This window comes from Petaurus breviceps, unplaced genomic scaffold (genome assembly GCF_028583685.1).
Source record: "Petaurus breviceps papuanus isolate PSGF00001 unplaced genomic scaffold, PetGlider_PUasm1.0 208, whole genome shotgun sequence".
NCBI lineage: Eukaryota > Metazoa > Chordata > Mammalia > Diprotodontia > Petauridae > Petaurus > Petaurus breviceps.
This window is the reverse complement of record NW_027185852.1, coordinates 8,730,825-8,756,249: the sequence shown is the minus strand read 5'-3', so window position 1 is coordinate 8,756,249 and position 25,425 is coordinate 8,730,825. Positions and strand designations below refer to the sequence as shown.

The 25,425-nt window shown below is 48.3% G+C and overlaps 2 protein-coding genes across 5 annotated transcripts in view; one reads left to right on the top strand and one right to left on the bottom strand.

Moving 5' to 3' along the window:
* DNAI4 (dynein axonemal intermediate chain 4) overlaps positions 1-23,954 on the bottom strand; it is a 64,828-nt gene extending 40,874 nt beyond the window's left edge. The window contains exons 1-3 of one of the 3 annotated variants that reach the window (XM_069093387.1): positions 23,524-23,954; positions 6,056-6,242; positions 1,482-1,669 (exon numbers count right to left, since the gene is read on the bottom strand). In XM_069093387.1, coding sequence (XP_068949488.1) covers positions 1,482-1,669; positions 6,056-6,217 — 350 coding nt within the window. In that variant the 5' untranslated portion in view covers positions 6,218-6,242; positions 23,524-23,954. Of the gene's footprint in view, positions 1-1,481; positions 1,670-6,055; positions 6,243-21,019; positions 21,690-21,968; positions 22,011-23,523 lie in introns of those variants that run through there. The other 2 variants (XM_069093385.1, XM_069093386.1) reach the window with 2 other exon arrangements.
* MIER1 (MIER1 transcriptional regulator) overlaps positions 22,225-25,425 on the top strand; it is a 65,655-nt gene continuing 62,454 nt past the window's right edge. Inside the window, exons 1-2 of one of the 2 annotated variants that reach the window (XM_069093389.1) lie at positions 22,225-22,364; positions 23,075-23,175. In XM_069093389.1, the coding sequence (XP_068949490.1) occupies positions 22,328-22,364; positions 23,075-23,175 (138 nt within the window). In that variant the 5' untranslated portion in view covers positions 22,225-22,327. Of the gene's footprint in view, positions 22,365-22,865; positions 22,992-23,074; positions 23,176-25,425 lie in introns of those variants that run through there. The other variant, XM_069093391.1, reaches the window with a different exon arrangement.

Here is a 25,425-nt window from a genome sequence, read left to right as displayed (position 1 = left end):
GGTTACAGCCGAGTGCTAAGAGCCCAGTTTGAGGAGGGTCTCAGAGACTCCTCCCAAGGCTTCCTGGTCCCATTTGTCCTCCTTCCAGCTGCCCCACATACAGCCTGGCTCGATCCTCTCCTCTGTTAAGAGTCCAAGCTGGTGGAGGGCAGGGAGAGTTTTACTGGTATCCTGGTCTCCTGGACACTTAGCCCAGTATGGGGCATATAGTAAGCACTAAATAAAGGCTGGTGAATTGATGGAACTCTACTGTTGAATCCCTTAATACTCACACTGGCCAAAGCCTGTCCCTTGATGACCACCTGCTCTCTGCCTTTTTCTCCTCCTCTTCTTTGTGCTCTGCCCATATGAGAAAAAGGTATCCAACCCAACCAGGTCGAGAATAAATCTCTATTCTTTAATCTCACCTGGGTCTTCACCACATGGGGATCCTTTAACTCACCCCCCCCCGCCCATTGATTCCCTATGCTTTCCCCCACTGGGGTTGTTCCTTACCCTCTGACAATGCCCTTCCCCTGGACCCTCCCATAGAAACAAAAGAGAGCTCTTCCTGTGCTTGTACATTATCTTAAACAGGATTTGAACCCAGACCTTCCTGATTCCAAGTCTAGCACTATCCACTAAGAATCAGCAGGACCTGGCAAGGAATGATAAGAACAGAAATGTTGGCTTATTAAAGCTTTTATGATAAGAAGAGATTTAAAAAAGGATAAGCATTGCTTGCTTTCCTGATGGATGGAAGAGGGATGGGAGGAAGGGAGAAAATCTGGAACTAAAAGAATTTTAATGAATATTAAAAAAAAGAATAAATTTATTTTTGAAACAAATGTATAGGACCAATTTTTAGAGGGGATGGGATAATGATAAAACTTTCAGGACTGAAACATAGCTCCTCTGGAAGCTAAGAATAATGGAAATGAGAATAAAACTATCCCACCACCACCCCCCCCCCAGTACTGCACTTCACATAAGCATAAGGAGGGAAAAGAAAGTAAAGGCATCATGCGATGTGCAATGTTCAAAGAATAGAGTATCATCGTTGCATCATTTTTTTCAGGAAATATTTGCTCATAATACACATAACCAAAAAAGCAATGTAATGTTTTTTTCATTTAGGCAGGACATATCCCAGATTCTAAATTAACTCATTCTTACATTGTGTTCCGTGGCCATTGTACAGACCTTTAAATTGGAGCTTATCAAAAAATGTATCTTAAAATAAAGGTATTAAAACATTAATAACTGACAAGTATGTAAGCCCTTACTATTATTTTTATATAAAGCCTGTCTTCAAAAAAAATAGAAATTGATTCCCTAAGCAATTGGCCCTAACAATAATCTATCACAATACACACACACAAATGTTTTAATTTATCATTTATAAATGTGTATATGTTCATACATATTTATTAATTCTGTAAGACATGAAAAGAAGTTCAAATTATACATTACAGAAGGAAATGTAGTGCACTGCACCCTACCTTGTAAACTGCCCCACATAACTAGGGTTCACGGTATTCTGGTACATGGTATAGGAGCCCGTATAGTCTGATCCAAGAGACACATCCTGAGAAACCAGCAGCTTACTAGGTTTTTTGGATCCAGGAAAATGTGGATCTGGATGGAAAAGGGGTCTAGGAGTGACATCATTCCCCTGCTCATCAAGTACCTACAAATTACAATAATCAAAGGCAATCAGGAACATGTAAAAACAAGAACAGAAAACGTTTAGATGACAGAGCTTGACTAAAATAAGATAAGAATGAAAAATGGAATTGTATGGGGTTTTATGATAAAAAAAATTGAAGTTCTCCTTTAAAAAAAAATGCCACTAAGTAGGCGTGATTATTTAAGAAAAACTCCTTGACCTAGCCTAGAATCATTCCAATATAATGAATATTGATACTTGACTTCAATCATATAATTCATAATCAACCCTCTAAGGATTGATCACTTCAGTGGTCAATCGCAAAGCCCATCATTTGTGTTCCACTCAGAGAGGAAAGTCTCTGAGCTTGGCTAGGCTTGGCCTCAAGTGAGAGAAACAGGAGCCCACCATGAGATGCACTTCACACGCCTTTCCAAGCTGGCCTCTTGGTATTTCCTAGAACTTGTGCTGTGGTAGCAGAGACTCCAAGAAGTGAGTGCCATCCACACCAAGGTAGGGCTTTAGTTAAGATTCCTTCCTTTTTCAAAATATTAAATTTTATTTTCAAAAATCAACTTGCTCTCCCTCCCACTTTCTTTCCCCTGCCCCCAGTGAGAAAGCAAAAACACATGTTACAAACACATATGTTACATATACATATACATCAAGCAAAACAAAATTTCTCCTTGACCATGTCTAAAGATATGTCTCCATTTGTGCTCTGAGCCCACCACCTCTCTGTCAGGAGGTGGACAGCAGGCTTCATGGTGAGGCCTTAGGAATTTCAGTTAGTCGTTATGTTCATCAGAATCCCCAAGTTTTCTTTCTCTTTCTATATTTTGTTTAAATTTGCCAAGACCTCGACCCTCTAAATGCTACCCCCTGCCCAATTGAGAATACAAGCAAGACAAAACCCATTACAAACACACAGGGTTGATCAAAATAAATTTATACATCGATCAATTCCTAAAAATACTGGTGTCATTCTGCATTCTGGACACTTCACGTCTCTGTCCAGAGCTGAGCAGTGTATTTCCTCTGGAGCCCTCCAGAAGCTTGGTTGTGGATTAGGACAGAGAATTCAGCACAACAGCATTTTCCCACATCCCTTTTTTAGCCATTCCCCAATTTATAGGCACCCCCTCAGATCCCATTCTTTGCCACCTTAAAAAGAGCTGTGGATATTTCTATGCTTCCTTAGTTTGCTTTGCATAGAGGGCCTATGGAGAAGTAATATATGATCAGTCTGGAAGCAGAGGGTGAAGGCAGACTGAGAAGGCCTTTAAATGGCAAAGAGGGAAGGAAATTGGGAGCAGAAGAGAGACACTGGCAGACCTGTGCTTTGGGAAGTTGTATAGAGAATAAACTGGAGAAGAGAGAGAAGAAGCAGGCTACTCCAGACCCTTTACTTCATTTTCTGGTGGGATACTAGAGGAGGAGCCCAGGGTGGGTCACTCAGTGCAGCGTCTCCTCCCATTCTTGTGGAGAAGAGGGAGAGATGAGCTCCAAGACAGAGTGGGATGACCAGACAGAATCGAGGACTATGCCAGCTTCGCAGAAGGGCTCTATCCATGCCTGCTATTGTGCTTTGTAAGATTTTCTCAATTACTTGCACAAAGGCCTACATGGCAGGATTATCAAACTTGCCTATGCTAGCCAGGGAAAGCGAATACATTTACGAATATGGATATAAGACAGCTCTTCAAGATTAATACAGTGGGGTGGGGGGAATCCAACTAGATGAAATTTCACAGGAATAAATGAAAAGTCCTATACTTATGCTTTTCAGAATCAATTTTCCAATTAAAACACAGAGGAGGCACCTTGGGCTGCAAATTTTGTCTACAGAAGGGTGGGGGATTTTAGCCAATTCCTAGCTCAATGGGAATCAACAAGCAGTGGGCCCTACAGACCCCAGAGCTGATAAAGTCTAGGGTTTCAGGGAGAGGCAGAAGGAATCCCAGGAATAAAGATGTAAGAGGGCCAGGAGTCTGTGCCCGGGTCAGACCACACCTGGAGAACTGGATTCAGCTCTGGGTGCTGCAGGCTGAACAGAATGGCTGAGGGGAAACAGGATGGTGGAGGGCTGTGGGTCTGGGCCAGGCAAGGTCCTTGACTGAAGGATCAAGAGATGTTGCATCTGGAGAAGGAAATGCTCAAGGAGAATGAACACAGGCACAACCTTCATGTGGACTAAGAATTGTACTTGCCTGGTGTGGCCCCACGGAGCAATGGGGAGACTCTGTAAAGAGACAGGGTTAGGCTGGATGTTAGGAAAAACTTCTTCGCAGTCAGAGGATGGGCTGCCAAGGAAGGAGGCGTGGCCCCAGTATGTAAGGGAGGGAATGCCAGGGAAGTCTGCCATTCTGGGATTCTGCCAGCAGGAGAAGAGGGAGACCTTCTGAGACCAATGTGACCTCAGAGGTGGATACATAAGTGGACAGATGAAAATAATCAAGGGAAGTCATAGAGTCTAACCCAAGACGGTACTCTGATGCCAGGCACTTCTGAACCTCAGTGGGACAAGAACCATGGCTGGCATGGGGCTCTGGAAGGAAGCCTTATGGCCAAACATCTGCGGGAGCTCTCACGCTGCATCAGGGGCAGAGAAGCCACAACGTCGGGGCATCCGATGGTCACTTCATTATTCCAGAGGTGAAGGAACCACCAAGGGGGAACTCTGCATGATCAACTTCAATAGGAGGGCATGGAAATGATGGGAACCTTGGCAGAGAGCAGCCACTCTGTCTGGGAGCTTGGGAGAGAGAAGAGGAAAGCAGCAAACCGTCTGACCCCGAGCCTAGACAGTGGAAGGGCAGACTGCAAAGGGTGACAAGAGAGCTGAGGAAGCGGCGGCCCCTGGGCTAAAAGTCCAGGAGCACGCCAAGGCCAGAATAACAGCAAAGTGCCAAAGGATGAAATTCTGAGAATGAGACCCATTTTTGGCCAAGGCCAGGAGGGGATTTGTTTTGCTTTTTTGCTTGACTGGGCATATTTGTGATGTGGGTTTTACCTTTCTTTCACTTCCCTTGGGAAGGGGGAATGTGTGACAACTGAAAAAAAATTATTGAAAAGACATGAAAATCTGATGCTCCGAAGAGAAGCAATTCTAATAAGCAGGAGAATGGGGTATTTGTATAAAAAGACCTATATGAACACACAGGGAAACTATTAACCAATGTCAACTTTAAAGAGACGTGGACAGAAGGTGGAACCAAGGGTGAGGAACAGAGAATATCCATAAACATCTACAAATCCTGGGCGTGGTCCCGTAAGCACAGCATTCCTGCTTGGAATCAATGAAAGGTAGAAAAGAGAGCTAAGGCAACCAAAATGGAATGAATAGTTTTTTAAAACTCTAACTGGAGAAAAAGACAAGGATTGAGATGGGTGGGACAAAAGCAGTCAAGGACAGAAAAAATAACAGCCAGGATCTAAATAGTTGTTGTCTTCCCCCTTTCAAGCCTGTCTATAATGGGAAGCTAGAAGGAGAGGGTGGCTGTGTGTGTGTGTGTGTGTGTGTGTGTGTGTGTGTGTGTGTGTGTGTGTGTGTGTGTGGAAATCCAGGGATCATCAGAGAACTAAGGTCAAGTCAAAACCTGTGGCAGAACAGGATTCGAAGGGCTCTCAGAGAGTGCATGCTCAGTGTTTACTCTGGACACCCACACTTGACTGCAGCTGAAGGGTTGACCCTCAGAAGGCCAGGCAGCTTGGGAGACAAACCCTTTCAAAAGCCTAACCACTACAGCCTTCACTAAGGCCTGTAAATATTTAGATTATTTGAAGGCTACTCTGGAGAAGAAGGCCAGTTTTAGGTATAGCTCTTAAGTCAATTAAATGCTGAATGTCTGCCTACAAGTGCCCTAAGAGGAAAAAGCATCTGCTCAAACCACCTAGCTAGATTTTTAGAGACAAAAATTATCCAAATGACAACAAGAAAGCCCTTCTAAATTCTGAAGCCTGCAAAATTACCAATTAAACTACAATGTTTACTAAAGCTTTGTGTTAGCTTTGGGTCCAATATTGGCTACAGTGGCTTTCTATTTCCTTCTGTGGGACATGCACATAGAACACAGGGCGATGCCACATGGTGACATCCCGTGACTTCAAGAATACCATTTGCTGGGGCATTGAGGTGGTACAGTGAACAGAGCACCAGCCCTGGAGTCAGGAGACCTGAGTTCAAATCCCAGCCTCAGATACTTAGCACTTAGTAGCTGTGTGACCTTGGGCAAGTCACTTAACTCCAATTACCCAGCCTTCCCCCCCCTCCAAAAAGAAAAAAAAAATACCATTTGCTTCCATTATTGAATGTGGTCTGTCCATGACGGCAGCAGACATTTCACTTTTAACATTTCGTCTTTAAAGTTCATGTAAGCAAAGGCCACCTCAGGCCTGAGTACATACCTGGATATGCTGCCTTGGATGGTGAAAGGCCACTTTGTCTTTGCCCTCTGTAAGCCCACTCGCGGTTCTTGACAGCATTGTTCTGCTTAAGTTCAAGCTGGTTTTACTGCGGCTTATGCTCATTTTGCTTACAGAGAGGCTGACCCTCCTGGTGGTGGACATCCTCCTTGTCTGGGAGGCACTGGCGCTATAAAAGCAAGAGAAGAAAGACACTAGGCAGGATCCAAGGAAGAACGCGAAGCGAGCCTGTCATATAGCCAAAGATCTTTTTCTTTTCCAGGACAGGAGAGACATGGGCATGCTTTTAAGCAGACAGGGAGAAGCTGAAAATGAGCAACAGTGGAGGACAGAAGGGGACGGTCTGCTAGAGGAGACAGGATGAGATGGAATTGCTTGGGCAGGGGGGGGGGTTGGTCTTGGCAAGGAGTGAGATCACCTCTGCACACGAGACAGGGATGAGGATGATGGGAGAAGAGTAATGTAGGGCATGGCTCTCAGCTGAGGGGGGGAGAGGGGGGGAAGGGCTGCCTCAGTGAGGGCCCGGCTGAGACTTGTAGTGGATCCAGGCAGTATGACTGTGATATTCTCCACCTTCATTCAAAAGCTATAAATGGTGAGAGCAACCCAAGGCTGAAGGTTGGCTGGGCATAATTAGTGATGTGATCAGGGGGCCAGGGGTTCAAGGGAGGACAGAGTAGAGTTGAACTGGTTCACCAAGGAGTCAAGATGGCTAGTGCAGTGGAGATGGCCTGAGAGAGAACTGAAGGGTCAAAGGATTTGAGATCATGGTGTAGGTGAAGAGCAGAGTCACCTATGGGAAGGCAGGGGGAAAGGGGAAAAGCCAGTAGATTATGGTCAGGTAAGGGGGTATCAGAATTTCCGAACGTGGGCGAGGTACATTAGTGGTGATGGCAAAATCCAGGGCATGACCAAACCATCCTTGTGTCATGGGTAGAGGAGTGGCCACCACCTCCACCAGGCCTCTTCCACCTCTTTCTGCCAGGCCGATGCCTGATCCCCCAGTGGGATGTAGAGACCCTCCAAGGAGCAGCTCTCCCCTTGATTCCAGGGCCCCCATCCCCTGCTGCTCCTGTCCTTCAAGGCAGAGGCATGGTGATGAACATTCTCATACCTGCTCATGCCCTTGTCATCCCACCATCTAATCTCCATTCATACTCCGCTCCCACCCAGTTCCTCATTCCCATCTCCCTCCACTCTCCCCTGAAAAGTGTCATCCTTAACTCCATCCAGGCCTTCCTCAGTGCCTTCTGGGAGACCTGCTTCATAGGCAACAAAATTCTCTTCATCTTAAATCTATTTAAATAAAATCTTTCCCCACACCTGTCTGTTAGCTCTAACTGAACCCTGGCTTTGCTGATGACACTGCTTCCCAGGTCACTCTTTCCAGTACTGGCAGCACCTTCACCTGTTCTCCTCAGACAACCTAGGTTCCATGGGAAGAAATCATTCCTCACAATGAGAGCTACTGAGAAGTGGAATGAGCTGTCTTGACAGGTGGTGGGATCCCTTTCCTTGGAGGTCTTTAAGTACATCAGTCAACCAGCATTTATTAATGCTATAATTAATTAATTTATTAAATGCCTACTATGAACTAGGCACTGCGCTAAATTCTGGGTTACAAAGTCAAAAGAAAAAGTCCCACCTGCTGCATAGCCTATCATGAAGATTCTTTTTGTTTATGTAGTTATGTCTATTGCAGTCCCTCTCAACTCTTAAATCCTATAATTCTGGAAGCTTATCTGTTCTGGAGGAAACAGAACTTTGGGGGTCACAAGTACTAATGGGTGGGAGGTAATCCCATTAGAGAAAAAGGACAGTAACGACAGTTGGTGACTCCATGAGGAAGGGTACTGAGGTAGCCGTTTGTAGATCTGTGGGTAAGAGATCTGTTGTCATCCTAGGGACTACCACCTAGGACAAGACAGAAATTCTCAACACCTATGAGACCTGCCAACCATTACCCACTCCTGGTGAGTCACATGGAGACAAAACACCACCACAAGAAAATGGTCCTCAGTGCACAGTTAAAGATGGAAGGACACAGATGGTGTCCTCATAATGACTAGATCAAAACAAAAGAGAACTGGGGAAGTGAACAGCTGAGTAAGGGGGAGGTCTCTGAGCCTGGGATTTGAATTTCTGGATGATGGCTTAAAATACAGAAATGATGGGCTCCTGGACAGGGGTGGAGGGCACCTAAAGAGGGTTGGATAAAAGCATAGTTGCCTGTACTGGAACTGACTGGAATTGATGACATCTTTTTATGTAAAGGATGAAAGTTTTCTTTGGAAGATTTCTGGAACTAATGACATTGCCTTGATGTATAAACTCTTCTTTCACAACATGATTAATATGGAAATATGTTTTGCATGACTGCACATGTATAACCTATGTCAAATTGCTTACTGTCTCAGGGAAGAGAGAAGGGAGAAATTTTGAAACAAGAAAAAATTTTTAATGAATGTTAAAAAAAAAGACCTATGGGAAGAGGGGGGCGATCCAGGAGAGAAACATGGTGGAGAACTCTTGTGTGAGGCTTAACTTTGGGGGGAATGAAATTATACTTTTGTGGGGCTATACTATGAACCATTTGGACAAAAGGAGGTATTAGACAAGGAGCTGAACAATTCACAAAGGTGACACAGAAGAATGATAATATAATGATGGGGGGAGTTTAAAAATAGAGCTGCTAATAATACTAATAATAAATTTGAAATTCCTCTGCTTGTTATGGTTCTCTATTGTGTCTACTTTTGTATTATATATTCTCTATATATTTGTATGTTGTTTTAAAATTTTTATTCATTTTGAATTTAAATACAAAAAGGTAAAAAAAATGTCCATGTATACAGTATAACAAAAAAAGAGAATTCAATATGAAACCATTAATCTCTATTTCACACTGTTTACTTTTTTAAAAAACTATGTAATAAATACTAAACATCATTTTCAATGCTACCCTGCAGCTCTGCATTCCCTTCTAATTTTTGGGGGTTTTTTTTGGAAGGGGGAAGGTAGGGCAATTGGGGTTAAGTGACTTGCCCAAAATCACACAGCTAGTTTTTTTTGTGTGTGTGATGTTTCTGAGGCTGGATTTGAACTCAGGTCCTCCTGACTCCAGGGCCGGTGCTCTATTCACTGCACCACCTAGCCGCCTCGCCTTTCTGAATTTTCTTTTGTTCTCTGCTGTACACTTTTTTCCTCCTTTATATCATTAATCAAAGATATGTGTTTATGTGTGTGTGTGTCTGTGTGTGTGTAAAACCATACTATACACCCTTCTACTTATCACTTCTATGGAAGTGGACAGCATGTTCCTATATAGCTCTTTTGTAGCTGATTTGAATATTTATCATACTCAAAATAACTTATTCAGAGTTATTCTTCAAACAATGTTGCTGTCACTGTATACAGGGGTTCTCTTGGTTCTGCTCATTTCACTCTTTCTTATTTCATGCACATCTTTCCATGTTTTTCTAAAATCAATGAGCTCATCATTTCTTACAGCAAGCAGCATTCCATCATGGTCATTAATTTGTTCCCCCATTCCCCAGTTGATGGTCATCCCCTTGATTTCCAGTTCTTGGCCACCACAAAGAGAACTGCTATCAATAGTTTAGAATGCGTAGATTCTTTTCCTTTTCCCCTGATCACCTTGGGAAACAGGCCTAATGGTGGCACGGCTGGGTCAGAGACCACACATGGCTTTATGACTCTTTGGCCATAATTCCAGACCACTCTTCACAACAGCTGGATCAGTTCACAGCGTCACCAACAGTGTATTAGTGTCACAGTTTTTCATGTCTATTCCTTTGGAATGAATGATCCTAGACAACAAGGGCTGTGGGATTATGTATCCCCATCTCTTGGTAGAGTGCTTGGTAAATGGTAAACACTTACAAGTGCTTGTTGACTGTCTGACCCTAGGAGAAAATACAAACTCCTCTGCTTGGCCTTTCAAACCCTTTACAATTCAGCATCACATTACCTGTTTCCAGGCTTATTCCACAGAAATGCTTCACTCATGCTCCATCCCAGGTAACTCAGCCTATTTGCTATTGACTAAACTTTACCTGGAGCGTTCTTCTTCCCTACTTCTCAGCCTTTCTGCAAGGTTCACTGCTTCTCTGGGAGAAGCCTTCGATGACTCTCACCTCCACCCCTTGATGTGAGACAGTCTCTCCTCCCTCAAACATCATTAATATGCTTAACTGTTCACTTCTTGTATCTCCTCATAGAAGCCAGGCTCCTGGAGGACATGGGTTAGTTTTCATTTTTTTCTCTGTATTGCTAAGACTTAGAAGTATCTAGCACATTTTAGTCAATTATGAAAAACTGGCTGGATTTCACTGGCCTGGACATGGTAAATTTCATCCTTTGAAAATTGGAGAACCCGCTCCAACTATGGGAACGCCAATTCTGGACATGTTTCTGCTTAATGAGCAAGAACTAGTGTAGAAATCGCTGAAATAAGGGATGAGAGAAATGTGGCTATGAAGAAGATCAGGGGGTGTGAGTGGACTACCTACTCCCCATGACAACATTGTGGCCATACAGTTTTAAGAAGCTAAGCCAGGATGTGCCAACTGTTACAGTATCCAGCGTGAGGCAGGCTGTGCTTCAAGGCAGGGCACATCAGCAGACGTAGAGGTAAATGCCTCCGTTCACTGGTGGGCTACAGGCGCCCTGGAGAGCCCAGACTGGGCCCACTGTGTCCCCTCATCAGGCATCAACATTGGAGACTCAGAAAAAGCCCTCCCGAGCCCCAGAGGAGCTCTACACTTGGGATAACCATTGCAGAGAGTGAGCGGGGGCACCTCCTGCAGGATGCTGACGACCAAGGGGGCAGAGAGGTGCACTTTGGGATACAAGGGTAGGCTGGGGCTCAGTTAGGCAGCTATTTCAATGGAAAACCCTGACAGTCAAAGAGGAGGTTCATTGAGTTATTTATTCCAGAAGCATTTTATTTAGGAAAAGTTACTATAGGAGCACTGAAGAGTCCAAGGGCAGGCCCTTCTCTCAGGGAGCTCCCATGCTACTGGGCTGAGACAAGGACACAGACAAATCAACACGAAACATATACAAGATACAAAGTAAATGGGGGGGGGCGGTAGGAATGTCCTTGTGCAGGAGTCAGCATGTGAGCTGAGCCCAACAGGAATTAGGAATTGACATCAATGGATCACAAAGTATGTACCATATAACAAGCACAACATGCTGGGGGGTGGGGATAGAAAGAAAAAAGCAAAAATGGCTTTTCCCTCAAGAGGTATACATTGTAATGGGCCAAAGACATAGAAGAGACAAGAAACTTGAGGGGGTGAGGTACTGGGGCCCCTGGGCTGGGAAAGGCTCCTGCACAAGGCTCTATTGGAACCCAGGCTGGTGAAAGGGGCAACGGGGAGAAGGAAGAGAGTCCCAGTCATGGTGAACAGCCAAGGCAAAGGCAAGCTAGGAGATGGGGTGTCTCAAGTGAGGAATGGGAAGCAGGCTGGCCCATTTTGCTACAGCCCAAACTCAGAGGGGCTGCTGATGGGCCATCAGTCTGCAAAGCCAGATGGAAGCCCGACTACGAAATGCTTTTAATGCCTGGGTTTGTACTGTACCCCAGAGACCAAGAGGCAGCCACTGGCAGCTCCTGAACCAGGGTTCATTCCTGGGCTTCGCTGTTTGAAGAATGAAAGGATGGTAAAGGGAAGGGACTGGAGGGAGACCAATAAGGAAACTTCGATGCTAGTCCATCCCCCCTCCTCCCAACTTAATAGTATTTTATTTTTTCCAATTACATGTAAAGATAGTTTTCAACAGTCACTTTTACAAGATTTTAAGTCCCAAATATTTTTCTCCCTCCCTCCCCAAGATGGCATGCAATCTGATGTAGGCTATACATGTACAATCATATTAAACATTCCCACATCAGTCATGTTGTGAAAGAAGAATCAGAACAAAAGGGGAAAACCATAAGAAAAAAAGGTAGAGAACAGTCGCTTCACTCTGCATTCAGACTCCAGAGTTCTTTCTCTGGATGGGGATGGCATTTTCCGTCATGAGTCTTTTAGAGTTGTCTTAGATCCTTGCACTGCTGAGAAGGGCTAAGTCAATCGTGGTTGATGACTGCACAGCATTACTAATTCTGTGTACAATGTTCTAACTCTGCACACTTTACTTTGCATATCAGTACATGTAAGTCTTTCCAGGTTTTTCTGAAATCTGCCTGTACAACAGTATTCCATTACATTCATATACCATAACTTGTTCAGCCATTCCCCAACTGATGGGCAGCCCCTCAATTTCCAACTCTTGGTCACCACAAAAGGGCTGCTAGGCCATTGTAATGCCAAGCAAAGGCAACTTCCCAAGGTTCAAAATACCAGCATAGCTGCTCTCCATTTTATTCAGTGATAAATTAAGAACAGAGAAAATCAAAATATAGCATAATTCAAAATACAGCATTCACCAAGTGTAATTCAATCGAGTACTACTCCACCCCTGGACATTACATTCATTTAGTCAATCACAAAGCCCCTCTTCTCAAATGGAGATTAGTTTCCAATTATAAGTAAAATACATTCATTTGGTCAATCACAGAGTACAAAAAAGTCAAAAGTTTCCCACCCTTGGATTACAACTGAATAGGCCATCTACCCCAGAGTTACAACAAGCTTAAGCACAGCATTTAATACCCAAAGAGAGGTCTTTTCTTCATCTTGACCCAAGGCAAGTTCTCAGCAATCTTTGTTCCTGGGGAGACAAAGCTTAGCACGGCCACAAGATACATTTCCAGCTTCTTCATTAATTCATTCTCTGTCTGCAGAACAGTCCTAGGACCCCTGAAAACATTAGCAAAACCCTCTTCCAGGATTTCTGTAAACATCAACAAGAAAATCCTTCTTCAGGGTTTCTGAACCAACAGCAAGGTTTCAGGACCTCTGCAACTACAGCACTGGCCTTCACCAGTGGACAAAATTCACTCTCTGTCTGCAGAACAGTCTCAGGAGCTCTGAACCAACAGCTAGGTTCCAAGACCTCTGCAACAACAGGATTGTCCTTCAACAGTGGACGAATCTGGCAAAACAACATCAAAACAGACAAAGTACCAGCATAACAGCCATGTCTCTTCAGTCCTTGGCAGCTCTGGGTGGCAGCTCTCAAAAGTCCTGGGCAATTCAAAATGGCCCTCAGCAATCCTCTCCATCTCTCTCTGCCTCCAAGATGCTGCTTCCAAAAAAAAACTCTCCTGCCTCTTTCTCTCTCTCTGCTTGTGTCTCTCTAAAATTCACGTCACCAGCTCCTCCCAGTTCAGCCCTCTCTTTTCAAGTCAACAAGTCCATCCCATAAGTGGGATTAACACAATCAATCCGAAAACCAAGCCAATACAGGGGGATCTTTAAATTCCATTACTATTACAGCCATTAAGGAGCTAGCTTCCAATTTTACATTGGGTTCAGACCTATGATTTCATCAGTGCATAAACTCTTGGCAGGTAAACACTCTCCACTGACAGAGGCTGGCAAAAGCCCTAGAAACTTGCAGGAGCCCGAAGGGTTCAGTGACTTGCTCGTGGTCAGAGTCATGTGCCAGAGGCAGAGCCGGAAGGCATGTTAAGCAGTCATCACATCCAACCTCCTCAGTTTACAGATGAGGAAACTGAGGCACAGAGGGAAGGGCCTTGTCCCAGATCACACAGATCATCTGTTTCCCATACTTTCCACTTAAGCCTCCTTATTCAGAAGACTCAAGCTCCACATAGTACACTTCCCCAGCCTTCTGAAGGATGAGGATTCTTTGGGGAGATATGTAGATCAAAGGGGGGGGGGTCTTCAAGTCAGTGAGACCACTTAGGAGGCCAATACAATACTCCAGAGAGACGCGATAAAGGCTCAGACCAGGCAAGTGGTGAGATTAGAGGACTAATGAAAGCATTCCTAAGATGAATGTTAAAATTTGCCTATTTTATGATCTCTTTGGCTCTTGAAAAGTTGTCAGCAAATGCAAAAGAAAACTTCTCTAGTAGCCTGACTTTATTTCTTCTCTTAAAATTTAACAGACATTTACTGAATGCCTGCTAATGTCCATCACCGACCATAGCACTAAGGAGGATACACATTTCCCAGATTCTGATGTCAGGCCTGGAGGCAGGAAGATCTGAGTTCAAGTCCAGCCTCAGGCTCTTACTGAGTGCTAAATAAGGCAAGGCACTTAACCTCTGCTGTAAATATTTGTAAAAAGTGCTTGGCACAGTGCCTGGCACATAGTAGGTATCATATAAAGGCCAGCTATTGCGCAATACACATCAAACTGTCTTAAAACTTGTTATAACACCAAAATGTTTAATTCAATTTATTTAAATAAGTAAAATAAATTTAATTAAAATATTTTAATGTTGCTCATGTCTACAACTCTACTTAAATATTAATGAGATCTTGGAGAAAACTGTGGCCTTGGACCACGTCTGCACAAATGTCATTCTGATAATGATGAAGAATGTTATCTTTGGAATTAGCCTCCTCTAACACTCCATATCACAAGCTCTCCTATACTTTTTACATCTTCACCCATCCTCAAATTGAGAGAAACAAGCCAGCCGGCCTTTCATTCAGTTTTACAGAAAAGGAACCACAGAGCTTTACCTTTTTCACATCAGCTTTAGTCAGTCAGTCAACAGGCATTATTAAGTGTTTACTATGTGTCAAGGACTGCTGCCCTGGAGATACAAGAAAGACAAAAACCAGGTCTCTGCCCTCAAGGAGCTCACATTCTAAAGGGAGAGACCAACATGCAGAAAACTATGTCCATAAAACTGTATACGCAGTGTAAACAGGTCATCTTGAGGGAAGGCCCTAGCCATGGGGGATGGGAGCAAGGGACACTGGGAAAGGCCTACAGATGGGACTGGGATTGAGGCTGACTCTTGAAGAAAGCTGGAGACAGCTGGAAAGGGGAAGGCGAGAAGGGAGAGCATTCCCACATCCAGAGAGTATTTGCGTCTAATACATAAATCATTATGAACATAACGGCCTTACCTCATAAAAAGTGAAATGGCATATTTCTTAGTGTTTAAGACAACAGGAATGTGGCCCCAATGCTTCCAGGTAAAGTGCTGAAATGGCTAAGTTTTCGCAGAAATTCCTCTTCTAGGGAATGCTTCATTTTCTTCTAGGCAGAGATTTTTATACCAGAATCTCTCTCCCATCTCTCCCTTGTTCTGTGCAGGAAATGAATGCTTCATTTTGCAAATGCAGCCATTTCATTATAGGATTTAATGGAAACCTACTAGGATCTGAGTGGTACTCCAGCATAATAGACAGAGAGGCCAGTCTCGGGGTGGAGAACAGCTTCTGTTTTCTTTTGATTTTGTTCTTTGACGAAAGGCAAAGGGGAGAAGACGAAGGTCTTAGGGTCCAGGGGTCAGTGTCACTGCACCAGGCCCCTGGGGCAGAGGCCTTGAAGGCTGGGATAGTGGGCTGGGGATAGGAAGCCGACATGGATCTCTTCCAGGGCCTTTCAGCACAGTAATCTCTGATGAAGGACAAAGGCTGGCAGAGACTGGAGCCACCTCCATCCACCCTAGCCCCCTCAAACTTCCAGGATCTGCTCTAAGTGGATAACTTTGAATTCACCTCTCTTGGATACAGAAAACTGATATTCTCTATACAGTGTGTCGTGACACGTTCAGAAGTGCTTTTAGCCTGAAGGTAGAATGCAGATCACACTAATCCTCCTCTACACACTCTTGAACCAACCCAGCGAGGCATGAGCACGGAGGTGGAGGGGGCTGAGTGGGGCCGGGGCAGACCAAGAAGCCACTTCCTGAGCATCAGAACTGGAGGTCACAGGTTTGGCTCTTGGCGCCTCTCCACGATCACATTCTTACCGGGTGATGGATGATGGGTGCTGGTGTCCCAGCCTACTGAGTCAACAAGTTAGAGAAGAGTTGTTGATCTACCGTATACCAATGAACTCAAATCTGAACTAACAAACCCTCCACCAGTTTGGGGCTATGAACACAGTTCAGAAATATCCTGTTTTTAATCTTTAAAAAATACTTTGATTCATTCAAAAATGCAGACTGATCACCTGTTACTCCTAAAGCACTCGGTAGGATTAAAAGAGAAAACACAATCCCTGGGGCCTTCCGGGGATTTACATTCTAGTGAGAATGGAGACTAGTACATAACAAAAGGCAACACAGAAGAGCTTCCCTAAGAAAGGCCCCAAGTGTTAGAGTCCTTCAGAGAGAGAAACAGCTTGCAGAGGTGACCAGGGAGGCTTCCCAGTCACAATCATCTGAGCGAGGACATTAAGTTCTAAGAATTCAGAGAGTTCCAGCAGGCAGATATGCTACAGGGAGGGGATCGAAAGCACTAACTGCCTGGAAGAGAGAAAGCAAGAGGCTTTGTAAACAGCAAATGGGGGTATGGCTGTGCTAGAACCAGGGAGAGAGGAGGAAACCAGAAGGGAAAACACAGGCACTGTGAGACACACACTAATGGTTCCTTAGCAAACAGGTGCCAGGTGCATCTCAGGAAGTTTCTGAGCAACAGAATGATGGAGAAATGAAGGAGGCCAGGAGAGACAGAGAGGAGGAGAGCTGTGCATGCCACAGCAATAATCTGGGTCAGAATGAAAGCCACACGTTAAACAGCAAGTCAGCAAGGAAAAGGGAGGTCCAGGTGCCAGGTCTTCAATCCAACAAAGCGTCTGACGGCAAGGCTTTGCTCGTTTGCTGTTCTTCAGCAGTTTCAGCTGTGCAGATCAAGACCCCATGTGGGGTTTTCTTGGCCAAGAGCCTAGGGAGGTTCTCCTTTTCCTTCTCCAGCTCATTTTGCAGACAAAGAAACCAAGCCAAACAAGGTGAAGTGACTTGCCCAGAGTCACACAGCTAGTGAGTGTCTGAGGCCAGATTTGAACTCAGAAAACGGAGTCTTCCTAACTCTAGGCCAGGCGCTCGGCTGCCCACCTTGTTCTACAGAATTACAAAAATACATTTCTCCAAATGAGGTGATCAAAACAAGGACTTCAAACGCTCTAGAGTCTTCCTTTTACACATTTCATTTTTGCTTCCAGGTAAAAGCTCAGGTACACTAACTATGGGCATGAAAGTAGAATAACATTAGACACAGACTATTTTCCAGATGTAGTAACCCAATGGGAGAGACTGAAGGGCATCAACAGTCTGTTTCCCAGGGAACAATTGAATTTCTTCCAAAAGCTGCCTTTGATCGAGGTGTCTAACCACTTTGGGCTGGCTTTCCAGACTGGATCGAAAGCAATCCTGCTACAACTTGTGTCATGGGCCTCCTCTCCCCTCGCCCCCCACCCCCACCCTGCCCCAGTCACAATCCTCAAAATCACACTCTTCCAGTTTCACAGCAACCAGTCAAGACACTTAGTAAGTGCTTGCTTACTGCCCAGGGCCTCACTCTCTGCCAACTGGACAGTATGGTCGATTCCTACCTGATCTCTGCCCACACCATCTTCCATCCCATCCTCCCCACTGTCAAAAATTAATGTTTCTTTATTCATTAAGCTGGTATCACTCAGTTGATCAAACACTGCAAATGTCTCCATACTGCCTAAAGAATCAGGTCTAAACTCCTTCATTTACAATTTAGAGCCAGTGACCAGAGTCCCTTTACAATCTTATCATGCATCTCCAATGAAGCTGCCCTTCTCCCCAAGGCCAAGTCCTCCCTTTGAACCCTAGACCCCATCCCTTCCAGCAGCTTGCCTCCACCATCATTCTCCCTCTGCAATGTTCATTCTTTTTCTTTGGAGGGGCTCCTTCTCTACGCCACTCACTACAGGCCTGCCCCAAATCTCCCTCCAGCCTTAAAGAACTTTCACTAAACCATTTCACTAAAACCCAGTCTATCTCCGGCATCCACCTTCTCTTTCACAAATTCTTTTTTAAAAGGTATCTACACTCATTGTTTCTGTGCTTCTCACTCACTGCTCTGGCTTTCAGTCTTATCACTCAACTGAAACTGCTTTTGCCACGGTGACCATACTTTCTAAACTGCTGAGTCTGCTGGCCTCCTTCTCAGTCCTGCTCTTAACCTCTGCAGAACACCACTGAGCACCCCCTTCTTTTGGCCACATGCTTCCCTGGTTTTTGGTTACATTGCAGTTAGGTGGTCTAATGGACGTAAGTTCAAATCCAACCTCAGATGCTTAATAGCTATGTAAACCTGAGCAAGTCATTCTGATAATATCTGCCTCAGTTTCCTTAACTGTAAAATGGGCATTAGCCCCTCCCTCCCAGGGTTGCTGTGAGGACCACATGGAATTATATTTTAAAGTGCTTAGACAGTGTCTGGCACATAGCAGACTCTCCATAGATGCTTGTTTCCTTCCCTTTCCTCTCGCTAGGCTCTGACCATTCCTTACTTTTCTCGATGGATCATCATTCCGGTTCTGCCATTTGCTTGTGGGTATACTCTTGGGCTCTCTTATTGCTACCCAAACTCTCTTGGAGAGCTCATTATTATCTCTATGCAGATGACTCCTCTCCCCTGGGCTCCTGTCCTAAGTCACCAATGGCTTGTTGGACTTTTCCTACTGGCCGTCCCATAGTTGTCTCAGCCTTGATATATCTAAACTTTCTATAATTCACTTTCTCCCCAAACACTACCTTCTTCCTAGCTTATCTCTTTTGGCCCAGAGCACCACAACCCTTTTGGTTACCCTCCACTCTGCTCTTTCCCTCACTCGATAGCCAATCAGAAACAAAGGCTAGTCCATTCTTGGGCCTCTATCCCCTTCTCTCCACTTCCCATGAGCGCTCCCCTAGTTCAGGCCCTCACTGCTGCTCACCTGGGCCACTAAAATAACTTTGTAATCAGACACCATGAGTCCCCTCTCTCCCCTCGATAAAGTATCCCTCACACAGCTGCCAAAATTACATTTCTAGAGCACAACTGACCGACAAGCATTTATTGCACGTCTCTCATGGGCAAGGCACCAGAGGATCCAATGCAATTTCAGTCTGTGCCCTCAAGGAGCTACATCCTCAGGACGGACAGGTTGGAAATACGTGTTCAAAGACAACAGGGCAGATACAAAATAAGTACCATCAGCCAGTCAACAAGTATTTATTAATCACCCACTAAATGCCAGGCACTTGGGATACAAAAAAAGGCAAAAACAGGTCTCTGCCCTGGAGGAGCTCACATTCTAAGGAGGACACAACAAAATTATGCACACAAGATTTCTAAAGTGTCAATGCAAGGTAATCTTAAAGGGAAAGCATTAACAGTGGAAGATGGAGGCGGGGACATAGGACCCAGGGAAGAGGGCCATGTAAAGGGATTTCAAGGACCAAGCAGGCACATTCCAGGCAAGGGACACCAAGAGAGGATAGAGAAATGGAAATAAATATGGCTCAAAGGGGATCGATATTGTAATTAACCTGGAAAGGCAGGTCCGAGTAGATTGAGAAGGGCTTAGATGTCCCAATGAGTCTAACCACACCGGGCTCAAGAAGCTCCAAGCCCCCATCTGCCTCTAGAACATCATACAAATTCCTCTATTTGTCAGTTAAATAGCCTCTCCTCCCCCAGCTCCAGGCGACTAGTCCAGGCTTCTCCCTGTCCAGGGTCCCCAGAGTAATTCGTGCCTTTCATAGCCAGGCTGTGGGGCCTCCATCTTTTGGAATCCCTAGCTTCCCCCAAAGTCTAGAAGTAGCCTGGCCTGATCCCCCACTGCTGCTTCTCGTGATCCCTCTAAGGCCTTCTCCATTTACTTGTCTGGGTCCACACTGTTCCAGTAGAATGTAAACTTCCCTTTTCCCTTAACCGTCAGCACCTAGAAAGTAGTAGGTGTTTAATAAATGTTCCAACTAGCCCAGCAACTATTCCAGAACTGTTCTACTTCCATTAGGAAAGGAAAGCCCGTGGTTTCAGCCAGGACACACTCCGCCTTTACCCTGGCTCCTGAAATTCTACTCATTCCTCAAAGACCTGGCTCAACAGCCCAAGGGAGCCCTTTCTCAAACTCTTAGCCCTTCTTGTTAAAGTTACAGATGAGGGGCGGCCAGGTAGCACAGCGAGTAAGAGCACCGGCTCCAGTGTTGAGAAGACCTGGAGATCGAATCCCGGGCTCAGACACTTAGCACCCACCCAGAAACACCTGGCCGTGTAACCTTGAGCAAGTTACTTAACCCTGATTGCTTAATTAAAAAAAAAAAAGTTACAGATGAAAAGGAGGTCCTTTCCTCCTTCCTTTGGAGTCATGCCTCCCATTTTCCCACCCCTCCCCGCCATGGTCTCTGCATGGGATAATGCAGAGCTCCAAAGAATGGCTACATCCCAGCTTCCCCAGGCCTGCTTGGCTGCCTAACAATCCTGCTACAGAGCCCCAAATTAAAGGGAAAACTGCTCCCTGAAAGCTTAAATGGTAATCTAATGGATAAAACCTGAAGATCCTTTGTTAGGTATTTCCCCCATCCCATAGGACCAGGACAGCTCTGAAGTGAGTGAGTGTGTGTGTGTCCACACACCTCCCCCCACCCCCTTTCCATTTCCAGGCCAGCACTTTGTCCCAGCTGCCAGCACCAAGGACAACAACCCACCAGCCTGCCTAACCTGCTTTCTCAGCTTCCTTCGCTAACCTCAGGCCTATCTTCTTTCTCCTACAAACTTGTTCCCCCTAATCTCCTTTGCTCTCTTGGGTTCAGTCATCACCCCAATCTCTAAAATCGTGTATCTAGCACTACTCTCTCTGGAACTCCGGTCCCACAGATCCACCTCCCTTCTGGGAGCCTTCCTGACTCCCGTCCAAACAGCAACTCTTCCTTTCTCTGTCCCCCAAACACAGTCCTCCCCTAGGTTTCACTGTCACTTGATAGAATTTTTCTGTTTTTCAGCCAAACCTTCTATGATTCCTGCTCACCATTACAACGTGAGTCAAACCCGCATTTTCAAAGCGCTTAGTGTGCCTTACTAAATGCTCAGTTCCTCATGCCGCTTTCCTCCCGGTAAGCACGGACTCCGGTTTTTCCTAGGTGCCTCCTGCGGTGTTTCTGGAGCTCATCCGATTTCTCCTTTGCTCCCGTTCCTTCCTCCCTTTTACCGTGCCTATATCCACGTTGTCTCTCACCCCCTCCCCACATGCTTCTTAGATGGGCATTTACAGTTTTATTTTCACTTTTGCATCCACGATATTTGGCACGGGTTCTTAATGACTGAGTGTCCCCGTAGGACACGAACCTGACGCGCAAGGTTCACACGCTTGGGGCCCTTTGCAGAAGATCTGCTTTAACTGCCTCAATTTACAGAGGAGGAAGCCGAAGCGAATCGGTACACTACAGATGCTGTGTTACAGGTCACCGTGGATCAGGAAGGACTTTCAGGCCCCATCTGGGGCTTTCTCGGCCACTTCTTTCTCCAGGAAGAAAACACTGTTCATCGAATCCAACAACTGAATGTGAAAGAAGCTCTGAGAGGGGCCCTAAAGCCCGGGGGGAGAAAACCTGGGAAGCCGACCAACCGCGGGGCGCTGCAGGGGGCCTCGGGGGTCCTCGCTGCAGGATGGGAGGGGGGCACCCCGGACCCCCGGGTTGGTGTGCGCAGTAGCGCAGCCTGCAGCACCCGCTGCAGGGCCGCGGACCCGGGCCTCAGTTTCCTCATCGGCCAGGTAAGGAGCGCCCTAGCTAGGACACAGACCCCTAGCAGGACACGGCGTCCCCGCGAGCACCGGCGCTGCCGGCGGCGGGACCAGGACCCGGGGCCCAGGCGGGGGGGGGGGGGGGGAGGGTCTGCTCCGCGCCCCCCCCGGGCCCCCCCCACCCGGTCACCCCCTTCCCCCACCCCTCCTCCCAGGCGGGCCGGCAGTCGCGGAGCCCCCAGGGCTCGGGGGTCGCTCGGCGGGAGGCCGATGGCCGCGGACTTACTGCGGGGCGTTGGGCGGCTTGGGCATGGCGGCGGCGGGGGTGCGGGCGGGGGGCCGGGGCGGCTGCGGGGGCGCTGCGGGGTCCGGCCGGCCACGGCAGGGTCGGGGCGGGCGGGCGCGGGCGCGGCGGGCCCCGGCGCCATGGCGACGCCGACGCCGACGCCGGCCGCCCGCCCGGGCCCCAGCAGCGGCCGCGCGGTTGGCTGCGGCAGCGGCGCCGCGCCCGGGAGGAGGGCGCAGGCGGAGGGCAGGGCCCGCGGTTGGCGGAGGCGGAGGAAGCTCCGGGCCACGGCGGGCGGGAGGCGGGCGGCCCGGGCGCCAGGCCCCTCCCAGGCGGCGAGCGTCCGGGGCTGCAGGCGGATGGATGGGGCTCCTTCAGGCGGCGGCGGCGGCGGCTGTAAGTGCGGCGCGCGGGGCGCTCCCCTCCCCCTCCCCCGGCCGCGCCGGGACCCCGGCCCCCTTCCCCCGCGCTTCCGGGGTGCGAAGACCGAGCGGGCCCCGGCCCCGGCCCCGCCCGCCCCGAGGGGCCCCGCCCGGCCCGGCTCCCGGGGGCCGAGTGACGGCTGGGAGAACGCGCATGCGCGCCCCCGGCTCTCTCTCTCTCTCTCTCTTTCTCTCTCTCTATTCCCCCCCCCCTTCCCCCGTGCACGCCTCCCGGCCTGTCACCGTCCTCCCGGCCGCGACTGGGCGCGGGGGCGCGCCTCCCCACCCTTCCGCGGCTGCGCGCGCACGCCCGGCGCTGCCTTTGGCCTCTGGCGCCTCGAGCTGGTCCGGGTGGGGCCGCGCGCTCCCGCCACGTCCGTCGGCGGCGCCGCGCAGTCCGCGCCCCCACCCCGCCCACTCTGGCGCCGCGCGGTTCGGCCCCGCCCCTTTCCTGGCGCGAGGAGCGCTAAAGGGGTGGGGGGGGGGGGCCCGGGGGGGGGAGGGGAGGGAGCGGCGGCCTGCGGAGCTCTGGAGGGGCGGTGCGGCCGAGCCCGGGGCTACCCCCGCTTCCCGGGAGGTGCCCGGCGCGCGAGCCCAGCCCGTAAGTAGTGGGGGCGGGGCCGGGCCCCGGGCGGGGGCGCGCCCAGCCCCCCTCCCCCCTCACGCCTTCTCGTGTCCCCACAGATGGTGTGGTGGCCCGCTTCTCCCAGTGCCTGGCCGAATTTCGGGCGTGGTTAAGAACCAACTGGCTGCGGTTCAACCCCGACAAGCCGGAAGTGATGCTGGTAGGCCGCGCGGGGGGTGGGGGGGGGGGCAGCGGGGGGGGGGGGGGCACCGCGGAGGGGGGCCTCGGTCAGCGTCCACGTCCCGCTTCGTATTGTCCGAGCGCGGCCGAGCCCCGCAGAGGCTGCTTTGAGCAACGCCCCAGAAACCGCCTGGTCTGACCCGGAGAGACGAACGCGATCCCCGGGCCCGGACCTGGGGGGCTGCTCCCTCCCCCAGCTCTTGGGAGAAGAGCCCCACGTGGGATAACCGGGGGGTCGCGGGGGGGCCCGGGACGTGTGGGGTGGGGCCAGCCGGGTCTCGGTGACCCGCGGCCCGCTCTTGTCCTTGACACTAGAGGGCCGGAGTACCTCAGTCCGGAGAAGGTTGAGCCCGATGTATGGGAACAGCTTCCGTTGTAGGCGATGTTAATCTGTGGTTTTCTGGGCCCGTGGGGGGCCGCTTGACCGCTGCTCCACGTCTACATCGCCCTCATTTTAAAAAATGTATTTGCCGTGGAGACCTTCGTTTCTAAGTGGAAATCTGCAGATGATGCAGTTTCAAGCTCCGTCATTTTGGAGAGAATGTAGGCTGAGGCTCCAGAAACATATCCTCGGGGCAGCTGCACAGTCTAAACCCAACGAGATTTGTTCCAAAGAGGCTACAATGTTATTTTGCGTGTGATTCTGTTTCTCCCGGGCTTTGAAGAAGTAACTTCTTCAACTGAAAAACAGATGAGAGTATTCACTCAAATAGGCATACTGTGTGTCCTAGCTGGTATTGTTACACTTCTTGGTCGTCCTTAAATAGTTGATTTTTTTTTTTTTTTTTGGCAACAGGAAGAATGATCTAAATCTCAAGTGAAAACAATATGCTAAGATGTATTGGTTTCATTTTGGTTGAGTCGGAGGGTTTGGGTCAAAGTGTCATTTTTCAAATACATCACCTCCTGTTTTGCTGTTTTTAATGAAAGTTTTTGCTAGCAAAGGGATTGTTAGCTGCAGAACCAGACCTCTAAAAAGGCCTTTTTTACCCTCATCTCCAGATTTTCCAATGATTTGAACGATTAGTGCTAAAAATTTAAGGGACTTGCATCCATCGAAAGTTAGCCTAGGTGAAGAATGGATGTGAAAAGGATTTGTAAAGAAGTCTCTAAATTTGTACCAATTGTTTGAAATGAATTGTGTGAAGTGATTCCTGTTATGGAATTATAATCACAAAACCTTTTTTTTTCCTTTTCATTTTGTACATTCTATCATGGTCAGCATTCTTCTCTGGCAGCTGTGTCTTGAACATCGTGTAAATAAATTTGAAAAGCATCCCATCAGATGGACTATCCCTGTGCCTTAGAAGAGCCCCCCCCTTGGGTGCCATTGCTCGGGTCACAGCCTCAGGACGTGTGTCCCCCTCTGTGGCTCCGGCACCCCCACTGTCCTCCATTTTGTCCCCATCCAATCGTCCTCTGGCGGCCCAGGACCGCGGCCGCCCTCAATGGCCATCGTTGGACGGAAATTCTGCTTTCTGCCTTGTACATGGCGCTTCGCTTCACACCCTCCCCCCCGAATTATTCACGTCCCCGAGCTCCTTCCGCCTTATTTCCCTTTTTTAAAGATTGGATCAAAATACGTTTAAAACCAGAGGGGACAAATAGCAGGGCCCTCTGCTTCCCTGCGCTCCAATGGGCTCTGATGAATGGCGTCATCATCCACCCAAATGAGCTCCCTGCTGGGCTGACATTGGGGAGGGGGATAAAATTTAATTATTTGTGCAAAGGCCGAGGTCAAACAGAAATCGAATTCAAAATAGTAAAAAGAAACTATGGGGGTGATGCGGCGGGGGGTGGAGGGAGGCTGTATTACTTTACTCGTAAATCGAGGAGTGGAATGAGGACATTTGCCCAAAACTGGGACCCAGAGTCGGAGACTCTTGTTTGGCTTGTGGGGTTCGCGCCCCGAGCTTCTGGTCGTCCCCCGCCCCCCCGTTTCTCTTTCTCCCGGCCTGTCTCACGGTCTGCGCGTGCCTGGGCACCGGGGCCAGGGTGGGGGCCCGGCCCTGCCCCTCCCCCCCTCCCGGCCGCGGGCTCGCGGGCACGCCCCGCCTCCCGCGGGGGGAGGGGGAGGGGGGAGGGCCGGCGCGGGCGCGCGCTCGGCGGGGCCGCGGCAGCAGCAGCCTGGGCAGCCCGGGCGGCAGCAGCAGCGTCGCAGCGCGAGCCGCCGCCTGGCTGGGCCGGCCCCGCGGAGCCCTGAGCCGGCTCACATCCGGGTTCCGGCCGC